This window comes from Megalobrama amblycephala, linkage group LG8 (genome assembly GCF_018812025.1).
Source record: "Megalobrama amblycephala isolate DHTTF-2021 linkage group LG8, ASM1881202v1, whole genome shotgun sequence".
In the NCBI taxonomy this organism is placed as follows: Eukaryota; Metazoa; Chordata; class Actinopteri; order Cypriniformes; family Xenocyprididae; genus Megalobrama; species Megalobrama amblycephala.
The window spans coordinates 4,201,561-4,219,447 of NC_063051.1; the positions used below are offsets into that span (position 1 = coordinate 4,201,561).

Here is a 17,887-nt window from a genome sequence, read left to right on the forward strand (position 1 = left end):
CCAAATTGTAGTATGTTGAAATTAGTATTCCAAAGATCTGTTTTATGAAACAGTTCAAATGTTTCATTTAAAAGATCCGATTCAAGAGAATCGTTCGTTCGCGAATTGAACAGGTTACTAGTTGATTAAATCAGGCTGTAAACCTTAAACTGTATGCGAGGAGCATGACAATAAAAAGCATTATCTGTTTGATTGCATCAAGTCCTAAATATTCAAACATGATGGTTTGTTTACACTTGAAGTTACCGCCCATTTAAAGCCAAAGCGCATCGCGAGAGTGAGGAAGTGACAGGCTGGTGCATAAGCAGTGAGCAGCTGCTGGTATCCGGTTAGTCTGTTTCAATGGCTAAAGTGGAAATCGCCCCTTTGAGAGGCTGGGATGATTTCTATCCAGGCTCAGAGCGCTTCGCCAAACCAGACACGCGAGATTTGTCGAAATGGAACAACAGAGTGGTCAGCAACCTCCTGTATTATCAAACAAACTATCTGGTGGTGGCAATCGTTGTATTCCTGATTGTAGGGTAAGTCCAACAGTCTTGTTGGTTAATTTAATCATGCATTCTAAATATGGGATTTAACTCTAAACAGAATAGCATTTCTAACATGTCTTGGACACGTCAACGCAAACATCGTATTACAGAAAGTATCGCGAGAAGCAATATCCTGTTAAAACTGTACATTCAGCTTTAAATGGCCAAGCTTTAAATGCACTGTAACTAATGTTCTGATAAAATCAGCGTAAATGAGTTTTAAAAATGGTACTATGATAATAATGATTTTTTTGTTGTTGTTGTTTGTTTGGATATGTACCATCTTGGAGTATATTGTAAATAACATACTACATGAAAATTGCAATCTTACAGTACCTTGATATTATCATTTGATACCATCATTATACCTTGGTACACAACTGTACTTTTTAAAAATTTTATGTTTTGCTGAAAAAAATAAGTTGGGATAAACTTTCAAAAGTTTTTTTTTTCCTGTCCAAATTAGAACATGAAGCCACTTCTTCCTAAATATAGTTAGTGGACACACATAGTTGTGTTGATATGTGGGCAGCTGTGTTTCTAAGATGAATGCCAGTGTAATGTCTGGGAGATTATCGTTTGGCTCTAATATTATAGCTAGTTGCTAAGTCTGAACAATATTTAAGGGTGTAATCACATGACACTAACCATGAGGAAAGGGTACGAGGGCAGTATTTAGCAATGCACTCATTTCACAGCCATCATTGTCTATTTCTAAGTTTATTATTTAACTGTCAAGTTTATTAGTTGTTTTATTTATTTTCAGACCAATATGGTCCAGACCAAAATGCCTCTTTTTGTCAGCAATATGTGTTTACATTGTGTTTACACTTTATAGCCATTAGGTGTCACCATTGACATGCTTGTATTCTCATAAAGCTAGAAGGATGTGATCTAGAACAAATTCAAATGAGCTTTTGGGATAACAAAGGGAATATTTATGTGTAAAATCCTTTTTTCTTTTTTTTTTAGAAGACATTGAAGCATAAGTTAAAAAAAAAAAAAAAAACTGAACTGTAGTATAATCACCATGATTTTGGCCTCAATAACATCCTGTCACCAGTCAATTCTCTGTCCACACAGGTTCATGAACCCTGTGAGCATGTTCACGGGTGCAGCAGTGATCGCTTCTGTCTTCATTGGCTCTGTATGGGCAGGGGAGAACAAGGCAATCATCAAAAAATTCAAGAAAGAGAACCCTGCCTTGTTTGTTTTCCTGGTGATGGTCGTGAGCTACTTTCTCATGTCACTCTTCGGTGGAGTTATGGTATTCCTGCTTGGAATCAAGCTGCCACTTCTGAGTAAGTTTCTTAAGAAATATCATTATCATTACCATAGATCATTGTTAGCGAAAATGAAAGGAGGAAAAAAAAATTCTGTCTTGACATTTGCAATTCAACAGTGATTTGATCTGCCTGCATTGACACCATTGTATGCGAACTGAACTGAGCTGGATGATGACATCACTGTTTACTCCAGTGCTGCTATAAATTAACTAAATTAATAACTATTGATTCTTACAAAGGAATGAATCAATACTGAATTTACTTAAGATGGATACTGACACCACTTTCTTTAAGAGCTGCTGTGTAGCCAAAATCATTTACCAGTTATCACTGTAAAGCTGCTTTGACACAATCTGCATTGTTAAAAGCGCTATATAAATAAAGGTGACTTGACTTAATAAGCTGGAAAATAGATGGAATGCAAGAGTAAGGTTCCCAACCTTAAAAATCCCAACATAGCAGTTTATTAAATACAGTTATGTCATTTAAAAGTCTTTAACACGCAATGAAACATCTGGAAGTCTAAAGTGCTTTGTCATTTTGCATTTCAGTGATCTTTGCACATGCATCGCTTCGCCTCCGGAACATGAAAAACAAACTGGAGAATAAGATGGAGAGCGCTGGACTCAAGAAATCACCCATGGGGATCATACTTGAAGCACTGGGTCAACAAGAAGAGAACTTCAGCAAAATTCAAGACATTCTGGAGAGCAAACTGAAGAATGAACTCTGTCAATAGTGCCTTTCTGAGGTTCTCACCAATACATGAAGGAACTGAAATCCACTCTGTTTCTTCCAACATGTGTATTTGGCAAAAAAGAAAAAGTATTTTTTCTCATTAGTGTTTTCTGTAAAGGGATGAACAAATTGTTTTGAAAAAAGAGTGTTTTATAATGTTTGTTTACATCTCAGGTCAAATGTAAGAGGATGCAATTCAGATCTCGTCTTTCAAAGATCTTTTCTTTCTATGACCTGTTGGGTAATGTGTCATATGTGTGCATAATGAGTTCTTTTCTTTCAAAATACATTCATTCTTACATTAAGAAAATTTAAAGTATAACATACGATGTCATCAGGTTTATAAGATTTAACATCTCCAATTTTTCTGCAGTGTGATGATAACTGGAATTCTACGAATGAAAGAGCGCATGGTCTGGACTAAAAGTAATGGCAACTGAAAACATCTTATAATGAGGTACAATACTTGGTTGAAGAATGGCTTCTTTTTGTTGTTTATGTGAACTTTATTGAACATCATATTGCTGTTGCAACTGCTTTGTAAAAGCAATTAGCAATCCTGCACTACAATGATTTACCATAGGAAAGAGGGTTTTAGACACTCCGTTTTTTTGCATCATGCCTAAGATCATCTCTTACCTTTGGTAAATTAATGTAATGCACAGCCTTCCATGGCTCAATGTTTTGTTGTCAACTATTAAGTAAAATAAGTCATATGTGAATGTCCTGTGATGCTATACTCCTAATCTATGCAAAAAGTGTTAATAAAGTAACTATTTGGTACTATTATGTGTTTTATTTTAATCAAAGTTTGATTTACGTTGAAATTAATTGCTGTGGTTTGTTTGTTTTAACGCCATACCAGCTTCTGGCTATATTCATTAAAAATGATATCAAAAACTATTTCAAGTTTTTAAAATCTGTTTTTTCTAAAACTAAATTTGGTTTAAAGGTGCCATCAAATGGAAAATTGAATTTACCTTGGCATAGTTGAATAACAAGAGTTCAGTACATGAAAATGACATACAGTGAGTCTCAAACTCCATTGTTTCCTCCTTCTTATATAAATCTGATTTGTTTAAAAGACCTCTGAAGAACAGGCGAATCTCAACATAACACCAACTGTTACGTAACAGTCGGGATCATTAATATGTACGTCCCCAATATTTGCATATGCCAGCCCATGTTCAAGGCATTAGACAAGGGCAGTATTAACGTTTGGAGCAGCACAGCTGAATCATCAGACTAGGTCAGCAAGCAAGAACAACAGCGAAAAATGGCAGATGGAGCAATAATAAATGACATGATCCATGATAACATGATATTTTTAGTGATATTTGTAAATTGTCTTTCTAAATGTTTCGTTAGCATGTTGCTAATGTACTGTTAAATGTGGTTAAAGTTACCATCGTTTATTACTGTATTCATGGAGACAAGAGCCGTCGTTATTTTCATTATTAAACACTTGCAGTCTTTATAATTCATAAACACAACATCATTCTTTATAAATCTCTCCAACAGTGTGTAATGTTAGCTTTAGCCACGGAGCACAGCCTCAAACTCATTCAGAATCAAATGTAAACATCCAAATAAATACTATACTCACATGATCCGAAGCATGCATGACGAACATCTTGTAAAGATCCATTTGAGGATTATATTAGCTGTGTGAACTTTGTTTATGCACTGTATTATAGTCGAGAGCTCAGGGCCAGGAGCGCGAGATTTAAAGGGGCCGCGCACTGAATCGGTGCATAGTTAATGATGCCCCAAAAAAGGCAGTTAAAAAAATTAATTAAAAAAAATCTATGGGGTATTTTGAGCTGAAACTTCACAGACACATTCAGGGGACACCTAGGACTTATATTACATCTTGTGAAAGAACATTCTAGGGCACCTTTAACTTAAACATTTCCTTCCAAAGTGTTAACTGAATAAAAAAGGTTTCTCACAGGATTAAACCCGGCACAAACTAATAAAACATGCTCCAGAGATAAAGGATTTTGACAAAATGAACATGTTGGTGGATCTTCTCATTAAAAAGCATGTGTCATCCTGGAATGGTCTATTTGGCAAAAACAATCTTGTCCCATTGATTTAAAAATGATAAAAACTTTCCCAACATTGGGTAATGGCTGTGGTTAAAGGTGCACTCAGTGATTGTATTGTTTATGCTGTGCTGGTTTTTGAAATGCACTTTTCACGTTCAGCCATTATCAGTTTGCTCTGAAATCAAGTGTTTGAAAACAGTGGGGTTACAGTGATGAAACAAGTAGAAGTCGGTCATGTGATCTCAACATGTTGGCCTCATGCAACCTGGTCCATGTAAAATAAATCTGCTTTATTAGCTTTTTTATATGACTGAAGTCTTTTGACTTTAACAAAATCATTTACTTCTTTAAATGTTAAAGAGGTTTTAAAAAAAAAAAAAAAAAAAGTGCACCAAACAATGGATATGCTGAGCAAAGTATCCTAGAACACTTTTCAACAGCTGCCTTTCATTACAGACTCGCAGAATGACTGAACTTGTGGACGTACTTCTAAGAGTGAAGAGTCTTTAAAATGTAAAATCTTGACAGGAATGACTTTAAAGGTAGCTTATCGCCACATCTGATTAACCCACTGTCATTCTGTTCCTCTCTCTTATTCTATGCAGTAGATTACAGGGTGTTTCAGAGCGGCTCACAACATCTGTGCAGACTTACCTGCAGTAAATCATGCTGGGTTCCTGCTGAATCAGCAACTTCACTTTCATGTGTTTACACTTAAAAACAGCCCCAAATCTGAGCTCTTTAACCGAGCACTTTAAAATGCTGAGCAAATAGCTAAGGAACATAAAATAGTTAAGTGAATAATTATAAATTGTTGAGCACACAAAAAGCAAATGTTTTAAATATTGTTGGGAATATTGTTTTCTTACGTTAAGTGGTTTGTTGCAACCAGGCCCCTTTTTTTTTTTAACCAGGGATGGGGTTCATATTTTCTTTTGCAGCAACAGGGATAGGGTTCAACAGGTGGTAATTAATTAATAATTATAACTAAGACTTGGTTTGTTGTAACTAGTTTTTTCTTGCACAGGGAAAGAGTTTTATTATCACTTTTCAAGCATTAACAGTAGAGTTTTTTGGCCATCAGAGCTGATCTCTAGGAGAAAGAGACCTTCAATGGCCGGTTGCTGACAATATAGCCATTCATAAATGAAATAGCTATAACAGCATCATCTATTGAGGAATTAGGTCACAAAGACGTAACCCATGCTCTGGTTGTTCTTCACCTTTGTGCTGGTGACACAACTAAAAGCAGAAAATAATAAAATTTTCTTTATACTAATTACGGAAGAGGATTAGGGCCAAGCAATAATAAAAAATTAAAACCATCTTGAGATTAAAGTTGTTAAATTTCGAGAAAAAAGTCTAAATAAAATGTTGAGAATAAACTTGTTAAATTACGAGAAAATTTGTTAAATTACGAGAACAAATTCATTAAATTACGAATTTGTTCTCATAATTTAATGACTTTTTTCTCATAATTTAACGAATTTATTCTCAACATTTCTCGACTTTTTTTCTCGAAATTTAACGACTTTTTTTCTCATAATTTAACGAATTTGTTCTCATAATCTAACAATTTTTTTCTCATAATTTAATGACTTTATTCTCAACATTTTATCTCGACTTTTTTCTCGAAATTTAACAACTTTAATCTCGAGATGGTTTTATTTTTTTATTATTGCTTGGCCCTAATCCTCTTCCGTACTGCCACTTGTGGCCATAATGTATATTATATTGATATTTTATACTTGGAGTTTTTTTTTTTTTTTTTTTTTTTTTTTGCCTACTGAAATTACTTGTATTTTTTGCAGTTTTTTTATCAGCAGAACAATAACAGTTAAACCCACTGAAGAGATGTATGTCTATCCCTCACAGTCTCACTTTCATTCCTGTTAAAAATCAAAGATCACACTGCTGTAAACAAGGTCTATTGCTACACAGTTGAAACATTTTCTTCCGTTTTTTAAATCTATAATTTACTTAACATTAGTTAGTTAGACTATATTTGAGCTATAGTAAGATTTATGTATGAGGGTCTCTGAAATACACCTACAGTGATGGAACTCTGTCTCTGCTGCTACCCTCCCCCATCTCCAAAGGTTAAACATGACCTCATTTCTAATGACCTTCAGGTGTATAAGTTGACCATTGTTACAAAATTTTACACCGCCATGAAATTACTCTCTGAGGATTGGAATAAGAGAGTGTACAAACATAAAACCTAAGAGCTCAGAAGATGCAGCAATTCTAAAGGGTGTAACTGTCAACAGTAAAAGTGTGTGAAGAACAAAATGTCCTGAAATGATTTTAGATGAGCAGTTGTGTGGTTATACAGACTTATTTATGCACTGACACTTTGGAAAAACTAGGTAAATAAAACACCACTTGGTTAGTCAGATGACCGTATTACAACAATATTATTTCTACATACTGTGAAGTTTAAGGAGGATGAGTAACCACAAACCCACTTGACAACTGGAAGGAGTATGTGTGTGTGTGTTTATGAAGGACTAATAGATGGCCATTGTTTGCATGGGTTTTGAGTCAGCTGCGGATGACCTGGCTGATATCTTTGTACAGCTGGTGGCTACAAGAGCAAAGGGAGGTTAGACAGAAGGGTACAGCTGCAGCACAAACATCCCAGCATACTTCAGGAGCAGTGTAGGGTGGACAGCCCCGGGCCACAGTTCATCAGAACAAAGCCTCTGTATCTCTCTCACAGCCAAGAGCAGCGGACGATGTGAGGAGAGACAAATGACAAAAGAGCTGTAGGGTGAATTTCATGAAGAAATCTCAATATAAAATAAAAAGAATAAACGGGAATTTAGGCCCTGCTTACATTAGTGCGTTTTCGTTTTAAAATGCATAACCTTTGCTTCGGTTACTCCTGTTGTTTACACTACTCCGGTGTTTCGACCCTAGAAAATGGAGACTTTTGAAAACGATCGCGTGGCTGCCCACATTATCTTTGCATTGTTTTAAAGGTGCAATGTGTCAATTTTGAGGATCTATCAACAGAAATACAATATAATATACATAACTATGTTTAGGTGTATAATGAACCATTATGTTTTTATTACCTTAGAATGAGCCATTTATATCTCATACACCGTGGGTCCCCTTACATGTTAAGTCGCCATTTTGCGCCGGCATGTTTCTACAGCAGCCCTAAACGGAAAAGTGTCTACAGAGCGCGTTTGCTTGCCTGGCTACATAGACAGTAAAAGAAATGGACACAGCGACCCCATTGGAACTCAATTGAGACAAGTGAAGCCCATTTTTAGCGATTTTTTAGCACTTCCGTTTCTGAGCGCAGACTCAAACTAAGCTTGATGACGTCAGCAACCTGTCTGACAGATGTAAATCTTCTAGTAGCTGTGCGTGCAAACTGCCATCGTTAATCTTGCAGAGACGGCGAGCTTGAGCGGGGAGTTCTTTGGCGTGAGTGAGCAGGAGTAATTATTCTGATTAATTATTTTGTATACACTGTAAAAAAAATCCCGTTGTTTCTACGGAAAAATACCGGCAGCTGTGGTTACCAGAATAATACTGTAAAAATGACATCAAACCGTAAACATACTTACGGAGTTACATGTGAATTTTACATTTTAAATATGTATATTTAACATTGGATTTCAGTACACTGTAAAAAAAATCCCAGTAAAATTTACGGTAAAATAACGTATTTCATTAACTGATATAATGTTAATTTACCAACCTAATGAAGTACTAATATCTGTTTGTACCTTTATAATACACTGACAGTCACCAAACACAGTGGTGATAAGAGTCACATGATGAATCAAAGTTCATCACAAGCAGCTTTTCCACAAGCTGAGAAGGACAATACTAATATATAGAAGGAGCACACAGTGTCATTCACATACACACTAAACACCATCATGGTAACATGCATGAAATTTTAAAAATGCAATAAACATTAATTTAACAACATTAGATGTAACATAAAACCCTAATGTACATAACTGATTAGAAAAAAATGAGAAAAACTAAGAAGAAACAGTTATTTCAGCGAAAATATATAAAATGTGAAGTGTCACGCAGGGAATTGTGGGAATGTCAATTTACGGTTTTTCACTGTAAATTTTACAATGAATTGTTATTTTTCACTTCAAAAACTGTGAATTTAACGGTATTTTACCGTAAAATTACATTAAATGTACCGTTAGATCTATTACAGTTATTCACCGTATATAGTATGGAAACTTTCTGTAAACCAATTAACAGTTTTTCACCGCAGCATTTTACAGTCTTTTACTGTTAAAATCACGGTAATTTTTTACAGTGTAGTATTTTAAAATGTAACGCCAGTACGCCATATTAAGTTAATGCATACTATTGCCTGCGAGCTTCTCCTCCTGTCTGTACGGTAATTTCTCTACTGTGCGACAGAGAGTCGAGTGGTTATGACGCAATCGTTAGCCTATTTTTACAAAAACTGTTTCTACGGGGCCATAATGTAACATAGAAGGTAATGGAGCCCTTTATACATTGTCGTGTATCTTTAGAAATAAATAATGGACAAATTGAGTCTTTAAACGCCTCAGATGTAAAGTTATTTGCTGTCAAAGTGACGCCAAAATGAATGGGAGTCAATGGGATGGCTAACGCAAGTGAAGTTCTGCTACAAGATGGCGGCACGCAGCCGACTTCAACTTCCGGTCGACTTCCTTGGGCACTGCCTGGCTACTCTCTGCTGGCCCTGTCCCAAATGGCACACTCCGGACTTGTGGACTTCCTCAGAGTTCTTACTTTGGTGACGTCATGTAGTGCAGACCTATAGGGCCCTTGGCGCGAGTCCACGAGGGCGCATTGAGAGGTATTTTTAGGACAGACTCGATCGTCACGCCAGAAATAATGGTCTGGTTGTTTTTTGACAGGAGCTGCAGGTTCGGGGATAATATTTAGCATTTTGCAAAATATTATCTCCATGTCAACTACACAGCCTTCTTTTGCTTATGCCACCGGGGCATTAGACAATATATACATGCTTATTTAAATAATGTATACAGTTGTTATAATACATAATGTTCCATTTGAACTAAGATTACAATTTTAACACATAATAAACATGTGTGTGAGTTTCAGATGAATTTGCAGGTTTAAATATAAATACTAGGTTTACATATGAATCAGTAAAGCCCTGACATTCGGTTCTATTTATTTAATGAATCATAATGCGATCGTATTATTCAACGTGCTATTATGTTTGAGATATCAACCACTGGTCGATGACCATAATGTTTGTATAAACTGTAGGTAACAGCTGGTAAAATGTACACCTAGGTCATAAAAACCGTAATGATACCTACACTTAAATGTTTTCTTCTCAGCCATGTCATCTTTTGTTCTTGAGCGAAATCTCCTCCCATCCATTGTCTGATTGGCATTTCGCAAGGATTCCTGGGTAGTTAAAGTGTGCGGAGCCTGCATCTACGCGGGCTTCGCGGAAGACCGCTTTAAGGGTACAAAGGGGGTGCTGCTGAGCACACTTCAGAGGGTTAAAATGCTGAATGAGACGGCCTATGGACTTGTAGACTCGGTGAGCACACGCAATTTAAGTCCATGAGACTGAAAGTCCACATGAAGTGCGCCATTTGGGACAGGGCCGCTGTCTCAAACAACAGCATTTTTGTCCTATGTTGGCCACCGTAGCTTCTCTATATTGCAATTTGCAATCTCACCGCTAGATGCTGCTAAATTTTACACACTGCATCTTTAATACTGCAGCTACCTACATGCAAGAGGCAACTGTTTACATTTCTACGCGCATGACCAGTGCACATGAACGGTGTAGATGGAGATCGTTTCTGAAAGGCTGTGGAAACGCCTGTGTAGACGAGGGCAATTTTCATTTTAAAACGAAAAAGCACTAGTGTAAACGGGGCCTAATATTTTGCGCAAAGAAAATGTCTAGTTTTAAATTAAATCTTTCCCCCATTTCAATGTGAAAAAACAGTAATGCAGTATAAAAAATAAAAAATAAAAAAAAATCCTGCCCAGACAAGATGAAATTAGACATAAACTGAGAACAACACATATTGTAAAGACTTTATCATAAAATATGTAATATTATTCTTTTTTTATATTACTAATGGATGACTCATTCTTTTCCTCTGGAATTTTCTTTTTACATTTTAGATTAAAATATGGTAGTCTTATGTTATTTTGTATTATATTTTTTTTAAAATATATCTTGTGAGAATGACAGTGGCTTGTGTACAAGTAATGGATGAAGGTCAGAAGGCACAAACTACATAGAAATTTTTAAATGGACCAAATCAAATTTAATGCATTTTAAATTGTGTTTTATTTCTATTAATCAGTCCAAGTGTGAACATAAATATGTGCATTCTGGATATTTATCAAAGGTGTAGCATAAAAAGCAGGCTAGGCACATGATCTGTTCTTACCTCATTATGTACACAGATGAATGATTGCTTATCTTTAGGGGAGTGGCTCGTGTGCTCAGTCGGAGTTTTAAAACATGTTCTTCTGGTTTTATACTCCATGCATGACTGATGACGAGCTGCATGTTGTCCTGAGAATAATGCCTCTGAAGTGATGGAGAGTGTGTATAGCTGTAATGCAAGTGGTGGTTTTTACGTGAGAACTTTAATTCAACTAAATTTTCAGCAACAATTTTTTTTTATAATGAATCTCTTGTACTACTACTTGTAAGTTGTCTGTAGAATTAAATGAATGTAAACAGTATTACATAAAATGAACTTAAAATAATATTAAATAATACAAATGTTAAATCATCTTAATAGTCCTAATGGTGAGTGTTATAAGCCATCATGCTCAGTCAAGCTCACAACTTCCTTATTGCATCTCAGCAGGTGGTATTTCCTTATGAAGCCATAAGGTTATATTTCCTATTATAAACACTCCATCAAATCACTGATTCTCAATATTGACAAAAAACAAGGACAATGCATGTCAGTTTTCGATTTTAATTCCAATGAATTTTTTTTTTAGACAAATTACTAAGAACCAGCTTGAGAAATCCAAACTATATATTATATGCTTTCAAAACAAATCTTTCAAAATGATAAAAACAAATCTCTCTAAAAGGTGAAAAACGTATCAAATGTTTGTACAGTATTTACAAATACATATACAGTTCCCTTCTGAAGAGAAAGAGAGATGCAGTGTGCTCGTTCATGATTTCCAATCTTTCAGAGTGAGCAAAGTCCATTAGGGTATAAAAGTGCAGTATATGGTATTGTACCCTGGCTAATATGAAAACAATTATACTCCCATATAATCATGTTTCAATAATTAGAGCCGTTTAATCCATTTAACAGGATTAAAAAAGTAACTGAATACTTGGCGATGGCTGACACAAAGTAGAATGTCGCCAGCCATGATTTACTAGTACTTGGTATGTGTAAAAACAGAAATACTTTTCGTGACTGGACCAAATGCTAGTTGCACACTAATCAAAAACAGCATTGCTGGTTGTGAACCAAATTAAAATGGTACACAAGTGTAAAGCCCAGTACAAAGCCAGAAAAGACTGTTATTGTGAATGCACTTGAGAAAATACTGAATGAAAAAGTTTTTGTTGCACCATCACATCCCAAGTACTTTCAGTTTATGAACAACAACAACAACAACAACAAAAAAACACTGTAAAAAGTTTGTTGAGAAAAGATAAAACATTAACAATCCAAGTGTGAAAAAACATTGCGGAACATTTTGGTGAGGGTTTTACACGTACAAAAAAAATCTGTTTTCAATCCTTCATATCATTGTTAGCTTGTGCCTGATGAAACATTATGTTGCAAAATCCTTCAATGTCACACAGTGTATTGAGGGTTAGACAATGTACCCAGTTCATTCTGCCCACAGCATCGTAAGTTTCCACAGCAGCTGTGTCTTGTAGGCAAAGTGCTATCCCATAGTTTGTTCACGAAGAGAATGCATTGTCCTTTTCTCAAGTCGTCTAGCAGGAACAACTTCACACGCATGTTTTAAGGCTCTCCTCTGGCAACATTCCTAACTTCGGAATTCATTGCCATTAATAAGCCAATGGGATGAGAACAAGGCACATGAGAGTGAACAGGAAACAGGTTCTCTCACTCTTCTACACTATGGTTCCAGGTTTGGAGTCCTCATGCCAATACAGTGTCTGCTGGTCTTCAGAGTCAAAACCGCTGTCCATTGGGCTAGTCGTGTGTGAATCATGGTGGCTCACGTCTATATAGGATCTGCAAATAGAAAAGAAAGTAAAACGTTTTAATAATCGACATGAAATATGGACAATGACTTACAAATACGTTGATTTACTGAATATTTTAAACCCCAGTGGCACACAGTAAATATATAAATACAACACCAGATATACTAAAAACCAGAGTCACGGTCAATGCTTTTGCAGGAACAACAATGTTACAAAAATAACTTCTTGTGCGGCTGGTTTTGCAGCATTATGTGCAAAGGGATTCAGTATATCTGGCCAAGAAACTGGCCTTGTTTCCATAGTGATGATTGTTTTTGATTATTTCGATTAATGCATGTCAACTTGTTGAGTGAGACACAACATCACTGAACAGTGTTAAACACTCACACACCTGAAGCAGACCATACAAAAGCACACACGTATGCTAGTCAAAACTTGCACACAGCAATCAAAAACATGAAGTGCAGGGTCACATGCTTCCCCTCAAAACGATACCTCACCCTTTTTTTTAGAAGAAGAAAACACACAACCATCCCACCACCAGTGAGTAAGCAGTAGAAAGTGCGGTAACCGCAGTCTTGTTAACCCCTGAATGATTCGCCATTACAGTTAGAGAGGCAAATGCGAGTCCATCATATCTCACCACTGTTTTATGTGTTGTCTGTGTCATTAGCAATGAGTGTAAAAGTATTCCGGGTCATAACCACTGGCAACAGCACCAGGCACCTCTAAATGCACTGGCAATGGGCTTCTCCTGCCCGGAGTCATCCACCCGTACTCGGGTGGCTGTCTGTCCATAAGAGGGTCAGGAGGCGGAGCCAGCAGATGGGGGTCAGGGCTGGTTTGGGAGGAAGGGTAAGCAGCGGTCAGTCAGATCAAATGGATAAGTGTTCTACACAGCCGGAGAGAGATGACTGGATGTACGTTGACGCTTATAATGGGATAGTTCAGCCAAAAAGAAAAATTCTGCCATTTACTCACTCTTTATTTTATTGCAAACATGTATGATTTTCTTTCTGGAACGTATACGTGCCATTTTGTAAAGTGTCTTTAGTCTTAATGGATTGAGGCAGGGCTGGTGTTGCATTACCGTACGTTACATTTGTTAATTATGTATGTGTATTTTTAAACCTTAAACACTTAAACATTTGTTTTTTTATGTGAAATTTATGTGAACTAGATAAAATTATTGGCTAATTTTCCAGCAAAATTGTTTGAGTTAATGGCCATCTGGGAGTTTCCTGTGTAATTATTATACCACCTATATATCTATATTTACAGTACAGTCCAAAAGTTTGGAACCACTAAGATTTTTAATGTTTTTAAAAGAAGTTTCGTCTGCTCACCAAGGCTACATTTATTTAATTAAAAATACAGTAAAAAACAGTAATATTGTGAAATATTATTACAATTTAAAATAACTGTTTTCTATTTGAATATATTTCACAAAGTAATTTATTCCTGTGATGGCAAAGCTGAATTTTCAGCATCATTACTCCAGTCTTCAGTGTCACATGATCCTTCAGAAATCATTCTAATATGCTGATCTGCTGCTCAAGAAACATTTAATGTGTACAATTGTACAAAATATTTGTGTACAATTTTTTTTCAGGATTATTTGATGAATAGAAAGTTCAAAAGAACAGTGTTTATCTAAAATCTAATCTTTTGTAACATTATACATGTCTTTTGCCACTTTTGATTGATTTAATGCATCCTTGCTGAATAAAAGTATTCATTTCTTTAAATTCTTTTCAAAAAAATAAAAATAAAAATTCTTACTGACCCCAAACTTTTGAACGGTAGTGTATAATGCTACAGAAGCTTTGTATTTCAGATAAATGCTGTTCTTTTGAACTTTCTATTCATCAAGGAATCCTGAAAAAAAAAAGTACACAACTGTTTTCAACATTGAAAATAATCATAAATGTTTATTGAGCAGCAAATCAGCATATTAGAATGATTTCTGAAGGATCATGTGACACTGAAGACTGGAGTAACGATGCTGAAAATTCAGCTTTGCATCACAGGAATAAATTACTTTGTAAAATATATTTAAATAGTACACTGTTATTTTAAATTGTAATAATATTTCACAATATTACTGTTTTTACTGTATTTTTAATTAAATAAATGTAGCCTTGGTGAGCAGACGAAACTTCTTTTAAAAACATTAAAAATCTTAGTGGTTCCAAACTTTTGGACTGTACTGTATAAAATGTATAAATGTAAATTAATAAATGTAAAGTAATAAATATAGATATACAATTCTAAATGTATTATGTTTTACACTACTGTTCAAAAGTTTGGGGTCAGTAAGATTTTTTTTCTTTTTTTTTTCTTATTCTTATTTTTTTTGTTTCTTATTCTTACCAAGGCTTCCATTTACTTGATCAAAATACAGTAAAAACAGTAATATTGTGAAATATTACAATTTGAAATAAGTGTTTTCTATTTGGACATATTTCAAATATTAATGTATTCATGTGATGGCAAACTTTATTTTCAGCATCATCAGTGCCACATGATCCTTCAGAAATCATTCTGATATGCAGATTTGGTGCTCAAGATACATTTACTATTATTATCAATGTTGTGCTGCTTAATATTTTTGTGGAAACAGTGCTCAATATTTTCAGGATTCTTTGATGAATAGAAAAGAACAGCATTTATTTGAAATGGAAATCTTTTGTAACATAAGTGTCTTTACAGTCATCAATTGATTGCGTTCTTGATAAATAAAAGCATTAATTTCTTTATAAAAAATATCTTCAGACTTTCGATGGTAGTGTATGTGCTAGTGAAAACATTGTCACCCTAATAGACCAACAAAAACAAAAAATAAACCCTTAAATGTTGCAACTTGTGAAGAATACTATGACTTTAAAAGACACAAAATATAACGTACAAGTCGTATGGATATAAAGAGATGCTCCATTATGAAAACAAACACTCTGGTCATTCTATTTGCCTATTTATGTAAGAAAGAAACTCATACAAGTTTGGAAAGACATGAGGGTGGGTAGTACACAAGTGTGAACTACTCCTAAGTTGCTTGGAGAAAAACAAAAGCACATTTAAAGAAAGCCATGCAGCCATACTTTTACAACACACAACAAACCAGACATCCTGAGACGCTGACTAAACATCAAATCACGCTGAGTACAGACAAAGCAACCCCACACGGCTGACGCGTTACTTACTATCAAGGGCTACACTTAGCAAATGAAGCTTTATTAACTCTTGCATGTCTTGCACCACCAGATTGAGGCGGGGACAAACCCATCTGCTTCATCTGATAGCAAGAGGAGGATGGAGGAAGAGGAGGAGGGAGTGAGGAAGAACAAGCTTGGGAAAAATGAGGAGGATAGTACTGAGGGCTGGCTGGGTAGTGCCAAGCACGTTTAGGGTGCGAACTGGAGTCGTGTCTGTGAGGAAAAGAACGGTCATAGGGAGAACAAAGTGTGAGAGCAGATACTGCACCAGCGCGCCTGCAGAATTAACCAGATGCATTGTGTCAGGCAAGCCGTTAGCTTGAACATGCCCTAATGAACTGTTGTTTATCAGCTAGATTGTGGACTCTATGGCAAACATCAAGAAAAAATACATTATTCAAACTAGCATTTTCTTTAAAATGTAAAAATTTAGGTGGTTGCTAGAGCATTTCAAGGTGGTTTATAGGGTGTTGTGCTTAGTGGCCAAGTCAAAAGAGCCCACCAAAAGCTTGGGATCTTCATTCAAAATGGGTCTTAAGGGATTTTTCAATTTTTTTTTTCTTTTCATTGAGCAGCGCTATAGAATCACCAAACGATGAGGTTCCTTTTTGGCCTGCCATTGTGATGGTGGTACTTAACTCTGGTTAAGACGGTTCAGATAAAGGCTAATGAGCTAATCAGTAAAGGACGATTGTGCACAGAAGAGTCATACCTGCTGTGTAATGGGTGGCTGTGATGGACAGTGTTGTAGCCGTAGGACTGATGATGGTGTGTGAGAGGCATTTCATACTCTGACATTGCCATGACTGGTCGACCGTGCCAGTTTCCCGAACTAACTGCGATTACATGAAGATGAAAGGAAATTAATGAAGGAGAACCTCATGCAGATAACATTACTGTTCAAGAAAAAAGAAAATTATTCTTCAAGACAACCAATCACCCAAGGTTTAAGACTAGCAAGGCTGATTAAATGGCCGTTATTTGACAGATACTTGGCAGATTAAAAAAAGTGTTAGATGCCCATTTAAGCTTTTTTTCTAATTGATATTAAACATTTTCTGTTTTTTATATTTTTATGCATATATTATTTAAAGCACGTGTCATTTAAAGCTGCATTTACGTCTTGACAGTATGATCAATTTAAGAATTTTAACTGGAAAATATCATCTGAACAAGTAAGTAATATGTCTGCCACTTTTGTTCTGACCAACTGAGGAAAAAGGCATTAGGCCTACAATAAATTGCGCTGCCAACGGTGATTAAATCTAACGATCACTTAGCTCGGATCACGCCAAACCGTGCAAATTATTATTACTGTTATATTGTTCTCAAATTGTTCATGTTAACAACATTAGCATTGCGTGACTGTGTATTTAGTGTATATTAGCGTTACCTGTAGATTTCAATTTCTGTAGCCACTCAACAGTCCAAAGTCTTTTGCTTTTGACTACGGGTGAATCTCCAATGGTCACTGATGATTGTCATTTGGACCTTTCTGGATTACAATCCGCCATCAAAATGATAAGTTTAATTATTCCAGCTGCTGTGAGAAAAGGCTATATATGTGCCGCTACCAGCAGCGTCCTCACGTGATAAAACCGACTAGCCTGGACGGACTCCTTCTTCCTTTCTGTTTACGGACGTGACGTAATGACGCACAGACGAACTGCTGCATGCTCGAAGTTCCCGCAGAAATCCATGTCGCTCTTATTATAAAACATTATTACAAGCTTACCGTTGTGATTGTAATTAGCTAGTTTTGAACACTGGCTGGTTATGTACTTGCTCAAAAATTTATTTTGGATAATTTTTAACCAAAAAAAGTTACAGACTACAGCTTTAATTTCAGCAATTTTGT

At 35.8% G+C, this 17,887-nt stretch overlaps 2 protein-coding genes across 6 annotated transcripts in view; one reads left to right on the forward strand and one right to left on the reverse strand.

Moving 5' to 3' along the window:
- The first annotated feature begins 63 nt into the window (after window positions 1-63).
- arl6ip5a (ADP-ribosylation factor-like 6 interacting protein 5a) lies at window positions 64-3,337 on the forward strand. Its single transcript, XM_048198818.1, has 3 exons — window positions 64-521; window positions 1,614-1,831; window positions 2,368-3,337. The coding sequence occupies exons 1-3, from the start codon at window positions 343-345 to the stop codon at window positions 2,553-2,555; spliced, it is 585 nt and encodes a 194-aa protein (XP_048054775.1). The 5' UTR covers window positions 64-342; the 3' UTR covers window positions 2,556-3,337.
- Window positions 3,338-11,568: 8,231 nt separating this feature from the next.
- Window positions 11,569-17,887, reverse strand: part of frmd4ba (FERM domain containing 4Ba) — a 55,867-nt gene continuing 49,548 nt past the window's right edge. For 2 of the 5 annotated variants that reach the window (XM_048198820.1, XM_048198823.1), the window contains 3 exons: window positions 16,742-16,865; window positions 16,018-16,242; window positions 12,705-12,842 (listed from right to left, as the gene is read on the reverse strand). In XM_048198820.1, the coding sequence (XP_048054777.1) occupies window positions 16,020-16,242; window positions 16,742-16,865 (347 nt within the window). In that variant the 3' untranslated portion in view covers window positions 12,705-12,842; window positions 16,018-16,019. Of the gene's footprint in view, window positions 12,843-13,457; window positions 13,653-16,017; window positions 16,243-16,741; window positions 16,866-17,887 lie in introns of all 5 variants that reach the window. The other 3 variants (XM_048198821.1, XM_048198822.1, XM_048198824.1) reach the window with 3 other exon arrangements.

Excerpts from the sequence above, each read along its gene's own strand:
- arl6ip5a (XM_048198818.1), top strand. The coding sequence starts at position 343 with ATGGCTAAAGTGGAAATCGCCCCTTTGAGAGGCTGGGATGATTTCTAT. Across the intron at positions 522-1,613 it reads GTTGTATTCCTGATTGTAGG|GTTCATGAACCCTGTGAGCA; the intron begins GTAAGTCCAACA and ends CTGTCCACACAG. Across the intron at positions 1,832-2,367 it reads AATCAAGCTGCCACTTCTGA|TGATCTTTGCACATGCATCG; the intron begins GTAAGTTTCTTA and ends TTTGCATTTCAG.